This window comes from Micropterus salmoides, unplaced genomic scaffold (genome assembly GCF_014851395.1).
Source record: "Micropterus salmoides isolate LMB-PRFRI ecotype aquatic unplaced genomic scaffold, ASM1485139v1 Ms_hic_scaffold_5, whole genome shotgun sequence".
NCBI lineage: Eukaryota > Metazoa > Chordata > Actinopteri > Centrarchiformes > Centrarchidae > Micropterus > Micropterus salmoides.
This window is the reverse complement of record NW_024044237.1, coordinates 19,561,437-19,572,822: the sequence shown is the minus strand read 5'-3', so window position 1 is coordinate 19,572,822 and position 11,386 is coordinate 19,561,437. Positions and strand designations below refer to the sequence as shown.

General features: G+C 40.0%; 2 protein-coding genes across 2 annotated transcripts; both read left to right on the top strand.

Moving 5' to 3' along the window:
• Positions 1-380: 380 nt before the first annotated feature.
• On the top strand, positions 381-4,917 carry smtnl1 (smoothelin-like 1). Its single transcript, XM_038700214.1, has 5 exons — positions 381-778; positions 2,544-3,154; positions 3,264-3,378; positions 3,529-3,680; positions 4,118-4,917. Exons 1-5 carry the CDS (start codon positions 695-697, stop codon positions 4,479-4,481), a joined length of 1,326 nt encoding a protein of 441 aa, XP_038556142.1. The 5' UTR covers positions 381-694; the 3' UTR covers positions 4,482-4,917.
• A 1,044-nt stretch (positions 4,918-5,961) lies between these two features.
• On the top strand, positions 5,962-10,950 carry LOC119888986 (gastrula zinc finger protein XlCGF53.1-like). The gene is made up of 4 exons (XM_038699809.1): positions 5,962-6,369; positions 7,537-7,637; positions 7,723-7,798; positions 8,660-10,950. Exons 1-4 carry the CDS (start codon positions 6,072-6,074, stop codon positions 9,466-9,468), a joined length of 1,284 nt encoding a protein of 427 aa, XP_038555737.1. The 5' UTR covers positions 5,962-6,071; the 3' UTR covers positions 9,469-10,950.
• The last annotated feature ends 436 nt before the right edge of the window (positions 10,951-11,386 follow it).

Below are 11,386 nucleotides of genomic sequence, written 5' to 3'. Positions count from 1 at the left end.
ACCTCTAAAGCTTCTTAATACAATATATCTTGTTTGTTTAATCCAAACAAATGGGGAGTTATATACTGGGCTGTAATGAACGAAGAAATTGTGTAATGGATTTAACAAATAATAGATACTAGACACCTGCAGTCATTCGAACATACCAGCAACACAAAACTGCTTCCAAATCAACATTTTATATTAAGAGCTAAAGGTAGATTGCGTGTCTGTGAGCATGTTTAAAGGACTGCATGCACGCATCCATGTGTGTATTATATGTGTGTACAGCCACAGTTTCCACAGCAGACGCAGCTGTCTGACACGTTGGACTGCGCCTATGTCACTGACTCTATTTCAGGACCCTGTGTTGTTCAAAAGGTCAGATAAAGAAGCATAGGAATCCTCACAAAGGGTGGGGTTGTCGGGTGAACGGGAATGAAGGCGGCTATCCACAAACCAACATGCACATCACAACCACAGGGCAGTGCTGACAGAGACGGGGAGAAAGTGAGACAGGGAAGCAGAGTAGATTGGTGAGAAGCTGAGAGTGGGGCATTAAGCAGTGCACCTGTGAAGAGGATTCATTTTGGTCCAAATGAAAACTTTCTAGGGACGATAGAAGGGATCATTTAAGAGTCCTGGGGTATTTGTTTTGTTTTGTTTTTTTAAAAATCCTTTGATCCAGTGGATAAACAAGAATTTTCTGGATACCATGGATGAAGAATTTCCCAGCCAGGAGATGTCTGGGTCAACAGAGACGACCAGTCAGACTGACACCAACAACAACTACAACCAGGTCTGTGTTTTTACGTGGTATATTGAATTGCAGCATAAAGGTTTTCACATTTGTAAAACCCACAGTGCTACGATCCGTACCAGGAATAGGCAGTAAGTGTATTTGTGGCCATGGCAGGTGTTGTGTTTGGACAGCAGTACAGGAGAAGTGTTAAACCTGGTCTCACTCCTGGCTGAAGAACACACACAAACACAGATTATGCAAAGTAATGCTTGTGCGTGCACTCAAACAAACATTGTGGAGATTCCTTTTCCCTCTGATGAGTCACCACTGCAAGGCATGACCTGGTGTGACTGTTCCTGCAGAAGGTCATAATACTAATATTTTACTACATACAGTATTTCAAATATGAATAGATTCATCTCAAAGATAAAAATGCTGTGTGCCACATTTTGTCTAGATGAGATCTGACATCCCTGAAGATTTTAGTAAAGTTTCAATGCATGACCCTCAAGTGATTGTTGACAGCTTTTCTTCCTCAGATTAATTAATAGCACTCATGGCCTAAGAAACTAGTTTATGTGATATTTAAATGAAGAGCGCCAAAGGGGTTTTTGGTTTTTAATTAGTTGTGGATTTAAAATTATTTACTTTGGGATGAAGGTACCTGTACTTTAGGTTCTGGTGTGATTTAAAAACTACAGGAAGTTCAGCCTCTCAGCCAGATTCAAATAAGTGAGATACTCAACAAATCCCAGAGTAGAGCTCCAGGTCTCACATTACATTATGCTCTTTAGATAGAGGACCATGATATCCCCAGAGTGAAATGGGGAGGTTAATTTTAGTACATCTTAACACAATGTTACCTTTCAAACTGAAGTCGTGTTCTTCATCATTCAGACAAGATTGTCACTAGATTGGTTGTATCTTCTTTGTACCTTTGAAAGCAATTAAACTGAAAGCTAAATGTATCTCTGCAGTGAACATGGAGCGGGACAGACGCAGGATAAAAACAGATATATTAGGCTTCCTCATGTGTCCTTTAATTGATATTGAGGCATACCATTTTAAATGATGTATCATCAGTATTGTGTGAGAATATGCTTTAGTAAAAATCTTTTGGACACTAAAACTCCTCATTTGCTCTCAGACTAATAAGACAAAACAACATAAAACATGTCTGTTGTAAATGAATGAAGTGATGCAGAGGTTGTGGTCTTAGCTACAGCTGTATGTCTCCAATGAGTCAGTCAGGCTAAGGATTTGCATGTGACATTAAGGACAAGGAGCGTAGAGCTCCTCTTGGTCTGAACTGAAAAAATGTTTAAAAAAACAAAACAAATGTGAGATGCATCATCCTATCAACATTTGGAAACACATTTTTTGTCTCCCATTTTGCCAATGCCTTCAACCAGAAACATAGTTGTGGTCAAGGGAGAATAATATTGTAAATGGAAATGGCCTACATGATGTCCAATATTCATATTGCTTTGATATATTGGCCCAGCCTATTTACAAGTAACTTTGAATAAAAGTAAAAGGTACGACTTTCAACCACATCTTGTGGCTTTTCTCAACAGATATGTTACTCAGGTATGATAAGTAAATTTGATTAAATTTTAATGTGACTTACTGGTAAATTTCAAACATAGGAACTGTAAAAGATCTATAAAGTTAAAGTCATATTTGTCAACAGATATAGAGGATAGAAATGTATGTGCAAGTGTAAATCTGTAGAAGGACAAACTTGCTTTGTAACCTCTTTACATTATTTTGCAGATGGATTTGACACTTAATGAAACTCTTTCTTATGCTTGTCTGCCAGATAGATGAGGACGAGAGTAAAGACCCAGGGAGAGAGCCTCCAGCGGGGGAGACAGCGGAAGGTCAAGGGTTAGGGGAGGTCGGGGGGAAGGGGGAGGAGGATTCAGAACCAGACCAAGGAGGAGGAGACGAGGCCGAGAATACTTCATTAGAGCGTGTTGAAGGTGAATTTGAAGAGGCTGGACAAGATAAAGACAAAGCCTCCACTGATGTTGACCTGAAGGATCCTGAATCAACAAGTGGAGAAAAAGATGGGGAGGGAAAGAGGGAGGAAGATAAAGAAGGTGGGCAGGTGGAAGAAGTCAGGGACAAAGAAATGAAGGATAATAACAGAGAAGAGAAGAAGAGTAAAACAGAGCAAAAAGCCAACGAAGCTGGAAAAGATGTGAATGAAAAAGCAGAAAAAGGGGCAGAGAAGAAAAAACAAGTCAAGGAAGTGGATGTAGAGACGAAAGACAAAGGAAAGATTAAGGAGGTAGAAAAGCAAGGGAAGCCCAAAAGAAAGAGTGGTCCTCCCTCCTCTTCTCTCTCCCGACCAAGACTCTCTGCACGCTCTATTAGAGCGTCTGCTAAAAATGACATCATTGCGAAGTTCCAGCAAGGTGCACCAGAGTAAGTCATTGTGTCATACACAGTACCTCAAATATGTTTAGAGAGTGACAGTGAAATATGATCTGAAAAGGGTTTAATCAGAAACTGTGTAATATTGTGACATTTTTAGGACACCCATACCCCGCAACTTTAAGATTCAGAGGTCATCTGCAGCTGTGGCTACAGGAGCTTCAATTAAACAGAAGATGCTTCAGTGGTGTCGCAACAAGACTCGCAACTACAAGGTGAGTTCAACACAGAATCAAATTCCCAGATGTGTTGTTTTGTGACCAAAGAACTTAATATACAGTATATAATATAAATAAGCCTTGGTGTAGATGTGCTTTGCTCTGTCTATCTTATCATTGACGTCGTTCTGTCCTTTAACCTTTTAGGGCGTCGAAATAGAAAACTTTTCATCGTCCTGGTCGGATGGGTTGGCGTTCTGTGCTCTGATCCATCGTTTCTTTCCTGATGCTTTTGACTACAGCTCCCTGAATCCAGAGGAGAGGGAGAAGAACTTCACTCTAGCCTTTCAAACTGCAGAGTATGGAGTATTTAATAGTCTCCCCTTCATTTCTTCAGTTCAATTCTTTATCATCCCATTAGAAGAAATGTGTTTCTGTGTGCAGCAAGACAGGATAAAAACATACAATTAGATTTTTGAAGACATTTCATTTACTATACATAAACTATATAAAACAATAACAGGTTCCTGTATTGTACATTGCACGTGTATATGGACTTCTTGCGCCTAATTTTCTCAAACTGTATCTGGCTGTAGAGAAGGATGTTAAATTCCTCCTCCAGTTAAAAGCCACTGGCAAAGATAGCTCCTTGACAGTGTTGCCCCATTGACTCCTGTTTGGCACATTTAAAACAACAAATTAGTGAGAAGGTCAGGACTCTCTTTCTTTACTAAATGTCACCGCTTTGTCCCTCCTTTTCCTCCCTCTGTCCCCATGTTGCCACACTCCCTGACAGGTCTCTGGCCGACTGCTGCCCTCTGCTGGAAGTGGGTGATATGATGATGATGGGTAAAAACCCGGACCCCATGTGTGTGTTCACATATGTGCAGTCCCTCTGCCACAGCCTCTCCAAAATAGAGAAAGAGAGGAAGGACAAAGAAAAGGAGGAGAAAGAGCCGGCTGGTGTGGGAGAAGAGAAAGGAGAAGAAGCAGCAGGGGAGGTGTCCCCGAAGAAGGACGAAGGAGACTGTGCTGAGAATGAGGCGATGGATAGCCAGGGAGAAGTAACAGAGACAGAGGGCACCGGCGAGGAAGGAAATGCACCAAACAACTGTGAGATGGTGGGAGATGGAGGAGTGTTAGCCGAGGCAGAGTCCTAGACAAATTCTGACAACAAACAGAAAGACTGAAAAGACCAAAAAGGTTGTTGATGGTTGCGGTACTACAATGAGTAAGTCTTAACTTTAATTGTTGGATGTTGTTCAAGGGACGATATGAGGTCTGTAAAGTAAAGGGTTGCCCTCACACTAAAATTAAGCTAGGGATAACTGGCTACACTGACTGATAGGTCTTTAAATATAAGGACTAAGCAACAACTAAAATTAATAGAATACTAAAACTACAATAAAAACAGTGCGTAAACAAGTCTTTTTACATAGTTAGGCTACTCCCTTTTATTCACCTCTGTTACCTCTATATTTGGCTACAATAATTAGACTAATAGTTGCAGTTGATTGTTATTGCTAGTTGATATCTGAGCCCAGGTTCATTTTTGAGGATATATCATATATATTAATAAAACATCAACACACAGAATGTCCTTTACTTGAGTATTTTCTTTTCATGCCACTTTCTACTTCTACTCCACTACATCTCAAAGGGACATATTGGACTTTTTACTTCACTACAAATAATCTAACAGCTTAGTTACTTTACAAATGAAGTTTTTTACACACAAAACATATGAAGAGTTTATAAAATATGATGTTTTGTTATGAATTAAACTAATCGTTGTTCAAATGTTTTCACATCAAGGACCCCTAAACTGACACAAATTAGATAAGATTTTGTCCCAAAGTTGCCTTTTTGTTTTGCTTTTAGATGTTTTATCACAGAAAGTGTTTGAAACCCATGAACATAACAGTCACACTTTCTGTCAATTATAGTAGTATAAATGATTCTCCTTTTTGATGGGGATCCCCTGGAGCCCCATCAAGGACCCCTGAATCAAACTACCCAAAGTTCATACAAGACAGACAGAAGATTGGCAACTATTTTGATTGTTTAAGTCATGCAAAAACATTTCATGGTTCCAGCTTCACAAATTAATTATTTTATTCATTTGAATGTAGAGTTAATAATGTTAAGGTTTGGTAGGTTGGACAAAACAAAGCATTATGAAGGTGTCACTTTGGGCTCTGGGCAATTGTGAAGGCATTTTCTAAATTTTTACAAGAAATCAATGGAGAAACGGAGAAAATAATCAGCAGAAGAATTCATAATGGAAATAGTTGTTGCAATCCGATAGGCCCACAAAATAGTTCAAAATAAGATCCACCTCAACCAACTTCAAAAGTAAAATCCTGCTTTTACATGAATGCATGAGTACTAATAATCTCATATATAGTAAACAGTCACAGGGGACATTTTTCTGCCTTAAGTACCTACTTTAAGCACATTTTCCTGTTAATACTTCAGTGCAGAGCTTTTATTTGTAACAGAGTATTTTTACAGTGTGGTATTAGTACTTTTACTCAAGTAAAGGATCTGAATACTTCGTCCACCGCTGCTTACCACACAGAAGCAGTGAACCAGTAAAACATCAACAAAAACTGCCCCTGCTCTCCAGGAGTTACGGTACCCAGCGTCATGCTACCGGAAAGGCCATCTCGTTGTCCCCTTTGTAAGCTAACCCACCGATTGTGTCGCGCTACTTTCCAACATAATTCTCGGCAGCAGCAAAGTGAAACATGTCCACAGACATGCCGCCGGGGAGCTTGAATCTGGAGTCCCAGCTTTTGTCCATAATGGACGTGCTAGTGAAAGCGGCGGTAACGGAAATCAGTCAGCTGTTCTCGGAGAGCTCGGCGTCTCTCCGCCTGCATTTAACCCAGAGCCTAAAGGAAAACGAATCTCTGAGGATGAGGATGAAGGTGATGAGGAGTGAGCTCTTCTCCCTCAGACTGCAGACCAGGACGAACCGGCCGGCCAGCCGCTTTTCCCCGATCAGAGGAAACATCCCCAAACCACCACGGGCTAGATCACAAGGTAAGTTAACGGGTAACGTTACTTTCACTTTCAAAACACTTCATACTCCGGTTAAAACTAAGGCTAACGCTCCTCCTCCTCAGCCAGCAGTTCAAAACACACTGTTGTCAAAACCACTGCTTTTTATTTTAATTATTAAGTTGCTTTAATGAGGTGTGTACAAAATAAACTGCTAAATGGCAGCAGTTTCTTATCACGTGACACACACGACATTACATGACGTGTTTAACTTCACTATAACTAGTAAAGTTAGTTGTTAAAGGTAAATTATTCAGGCTCATTCAAGATATTTCTAATTACATGTTGGTTGTCAAAATGCTCATTTATTGATCAGAAATGAGTATATATATATATATATATATATATATATATATATATATAATGGTTAATTGATTATCGATGAATAAGTTTTGCCATTTTTCAAGCAAAAATTTTATTGACTCTGATTGCTATGTGTGGATTTGCTGCTTTTCAAATTATATCTTGTGGGCACGCAATAGCATTTCGTGTCCTTAATATACACATTTTCTCTATCTGAGCTTTCTAGGTCTTTGTACTATGGGGACGTGCTCAACATATTTACACATGTCGTCAGTTAATAAGAACTTTTCGTTTTTGCTAATATGTAATGGGATACAGAGGAAAATAAATTTTTTCTCTTGATTTCCTGGATCCTGCAGCAGCAGCAGCTTGCAACAATTGCTCATATCTTCTTCAGAAAATGCACGTTCTGGATATATAGGTAAAAGCATAGAGTTATACTAAATCCAGTAGATAGTGGAGGGAGTGTGTGATGACACTGAACCACATTGTGTCACATTATATTTATTTGGCAGATGCTTTTGTCCAAAGTGAGACACAACCTGGTCACAACAAGTTGTTCTGGATGCCCCTCAGTAGATGTGTTGATCAGCGGTCAATCTAAGACTAAACCCTTTCCAGTTCAAGGCATTACACTTGCCATTGCTTCAAACAAAACCTTACATTTGATCCAGTGTAACATGTTTGTCTTGTCAGAATTCAGACTGCAAATGAGATGTTACTGAAAATTAACTATATGTGAATTTAATTCACAATTCTGGTGCTCTGGACAGTGATAGTACACACACCTCTTATTCATCTGTCACCTGCTGTGCTCCTGAAATGATGTCTTTCTCTTCCCTCTAGTTGTCATTAAGCCACCAGTGGCTCAAAAGACTGTTGTGGAAGCTCCTTCTATTTCTCCACAATCCGAGAACAAGACTTCCTCCTCTGCTGCTCGAGCGAATGTAACTACAGTACATGTACTTTCACTAGCTAACAGCTTTGTTTGAAATCTTGTTTGCTCATGCATGTGTATTCTTACTTGCCCAGTGTCCAGATGTGGAGAGCCCAGATGTCATCCTGATTAAAGATGAAGATGACGTTGGAGGATGTGAGCCAGTTGTAGGTGAGTTTGCTCTTTTTAATAATGTAAGACCTGTCACTTTTATAGGACGGCACATTAGGGCCATTATAGGTAAAACTTCAGAGCAGACATAGAGAAGATGTGAAGCTTTCAGACAGGTTGATATGAGGGACTGCAACAAAGCTACTTCAAAGCATGTGTCACATCTTAGTCATTTATAAATGTCTGCACTTCTTACCCAGTGTTTTATGCTTTTGGCCTTTGAACAGAATGTCACAAAAAAAGTAGCTTTAATGTGACAGCTGTTATCATCATCTGCGCACCCTGCTTTAAATAGAACAGTAAAACGATATTTAGCGGGGGTTTTCTAGTAAGATTTTGACTTTAATCGCTGAGAAATTTTGTGTTTTGTTTCTAGCAAATTTCTGATTTCGGTCAAACAGACACACAAACCTAAAGCTCTAAATTTATACATGCATGACAGAGAGCAGGGAGTCCTGACATTACACCCTGTGTGCTGCCCAAAGGTTGATCCCCAGGCGTCCCAAACACAGCAAATAATAAGAAAATATAGGCAGAGGGCAGGGTCTTTGTAGATAAAGACTCCACCACGCACTTCTAGTGGGTCATACATGATGATTGAGAGGGATTCTTTTTGCATGAATGTATTGTTTTGTTTAGGAAAATCCTACTCATTCTGCCGTTAAAACAGAATGAATGGCATCATTCAGCCATAACACATAGCTGTTTAAAGTCCAGCACTGGCTGACTGACTACTTGAGGAGGGGCATTTTGTGTACACATTATTTTAGCTTTCAGTCAGCACTTGACAAGCACACACAGACTTTTCTTTATAGAAAGTATGTACTTTATTTTATAATGTCATTTTGTTTGACTTTTTAGGTCATGATGACTTTGGAAACCACAATACACAGGGTGGTTGTGCCACAGGGACTCAGAATTTAGAGTCATCCTGCCTGACAGGTAATCATGAGGAGCTGAGAATCTTGAGTGTTCACGGACGAGGAGAAGGGCCTCTGCAGGAGGAGAGCGACACCCTCTTCACTGCCTCTGAACTCCAAGCTTTTAGCTCTCTGTCTCCTAACCACAACGTCACCCATGACACTCTCCTGAATTTCACCACTGGTGCCAATGACAGAGCCCAGATGAGAGGGATGCTGGATAACAGCGTTGGACTGGGAAGAAACAGCCAAATGGAAAGAAATCCTTCCACACAAATGGCTTCAACAGCATTGGGCCCTGCAATAAAAACACCAGCCGTAGGAGCTGATGGTCATGTGGGGCACCCCAGTCATGTGAGCCAGTTCCCTCAGCAGCAGAACGTCTTCTCCAACACCGTCAACAAATCCCTGGACTGCAGCTTCTGTGGCGAGCGCTTCCTGAGCCGTGAAGACCTGATTGTGCACCGGGCAAGTCACACCGGGGAGTCGCCCGTTTTGTGTTCGTTTTGCGGCAAGTCGTTCGTCAACAAGACCACACTAAGCATCCACATGCGCATTCACACCGGGGAGAAGCCGTACGCTTGTATGCAGTGTGGGAAACGCTTCACGCAGAACGGCAGCCTGAAGATCCACCTGAGGACTCACTCTGGAGAGAAGCCGTACACCTGCAGTCAGTGCACCGCCAGCTTCAACAACCCTAGCAACCTGCGCAGGCACATGATCACACACAACGCCAACGGAGTGCTCTGACCATGAAAGATACACACGTTTTTCAGCATGTGCTTTTACTGACACTTGTGTCACAGTGTGTGTGTTTTGGGAAAATGTGGTTCCTGTGGCAGTATCTCATGGTCTTGTTTGTGTTTCTTGTTTTTTCACTTCACAAGGAACTTATCATGGGTCACATGTACTTAATAACCCTACACTGTATATCTAGACAACTGCCCAGTAAAATCAATGGACTGTTGTGGTTCAAAATATGGACTCAAACAAGCATGGTATCTGTTCAATATGGCGAGACTTGCATTCTTTAAAATTTTTTAAACAACCTTAAAAACTAAAATGCCTTTTTAATTTTCTTCCCTCGAGGGACTGCTAGAGTTAAATGTGTTATACTGTCTGAAAAGCAGACAAACGTGGATGCCTCATTGATCGTTCCAAAAAAGGGTACAGTATCTTAATTTAAGTAGAATTTGATAAATGCTCTCAGTTTTTTACCCTGACATGACATGCATACTATACTAGCTCAATGCTAGATTATTCAGTAAGCAAGTTACACTTAGTATTAGTGATTCTCGCAGTTGCCATTTGACTTGTAAGATGAAGCCATGAGGATTTTTTCCTATCGTTACTGGAGGAAAGCCAATGCAGGGCAGAGTGGGACTTGGATGGCTAAGCGTGCAACAGATTCAGATATGGACGCAGAGACATGGACAGTGACACTGATGTAAAGAAGAAACATGGTATAGTTAGGGATGGGAAATATGGATAAAACCTGTTGTTTTATATTACAATATTGATACATATTGTGATCTAGCAAATACAAATGTAAATGTTTATGTGTTAAAAAAACATAAAGGAGAACTAATCAAGGTAATGAAATGCCTGACAAATTAAGATGTCACATTGATCTAACAGCCCTGTTAGTCCAATATTGCAATAAAACAGTCCTGCTTATTTATTTGACCATATCAGCCTGATGCAAACATTCAAGTGAAAAAAACATGGTGTAACTGGTCAGGCAATATGCAGTCATGCTATGGGTCACAAATGTCTATCGTCACGATATATACTGCCATAACGCCCAGGTACAATAAAAAAATGTTACAAGAGCGCTAACTTAAAATGTTTTCACATGTTTTAAAAGTCTGCAGAGATACAAGCAATTTAGCAGACCAAATACACCCCAGATACACTGACTAAATTTCTGACTTGGATCTGAACATAGTAACTAATTAGGAGTTTAAAATGTCTGTACTATTTACTGAGCAGCATTCCAGGCATATTGAGAATGCCATTTTACCCATCTTTAATTTCTGTATATGTGTGTGTGCGTGTGGTTTATCTTAAAAAGCAAACCTACCTCCAGTGTGCAGCTATTCTTTCCTCTTTTGTACTTCCCGGAGAGTTTCAGACTCTGCAATAATCAATTCAATGTGGATTCTGTCTGTGGATTTATAATCTGGATACTGAATTGTGAATAAATAGTTGTTTTTTTAAATCAGCTTTAAACTTCTGAAAAGTCTCCTATCATTTTGCACCTCTAGAGTGCAGTATTGTTTTTGTTACCAGTGATTATGATGACAAGGGTTTACTCATATTGTAGCACTGTGGGGTACTTGTAAGAAAACTGCGGGAAATTCCTTGCATTGTTCCTCTTTCCACCAAGCCCACACTAAAGCATTGTTTATCAGGCTTCTACTTTTTTTACTTTAATTTCACCCAAAGGTCTTTAAACTCCTGAGTGTATTAAACATAATAGACAGGACTAAAAGTACAGTAATTATTGTAAAGGTGGCATTAACACAAAATCTTGAGTTTATGAGTTTTACACATAAATAAAGCTTTAGAGTTGCAGTTGAAGTGATCCTTAAATAGCTCAGCGGTCAAGCATGATTCATATAAATCAACTGATTACTCTCAGAGGCTCTTTACCATCAATCTATTT

Bases quoted from the DNA above. Each gene is read 5' to 3' on its own strand.
- smtnl1 (XM_038700214.1), top strand. From the start codon at position 695: ATGGATGAAGAATTTCCCAGCCAGGAGATGTCTGGGTCAACAGAGACG. The intron at 3,155-3,263 runs GTAAGTCATTGT...TGACATTTTTAG, and splicing joins TTCCAGCAAGGTGCACCAGA to GACACCCATACCCCGCAACT. The intron at 3,681-4,117 runs GTATGGAGTATT...ACTCCCTGACAG, and splicing joins CTAGCCTTTCAAACTGCAGA to GTCTCTGGCCGACTGCTGCC.
- LOC119888986 (XM_038699809.1), top strand. From the start codon at position 6,072: ATGTCCACAGACATGCCGCCGGGGAGCTTGAATCTGGAGTCCCAGCTT. The intron at 6,370-7,536 runs GTAAGTTAACGG...TCTTCCCTCTAG, and splicing joins ACCACGGGCTAGATCACAAG to TTGTCATTAAGCCACCAGTG. The intron at 7,799-8,659 runs GTGAGTTTGCTC...TTGACTTTTTAG, and splicing joins AGGATGTGAGCCAGTTGTAG to GTCATGATGACTTTGGAAAC.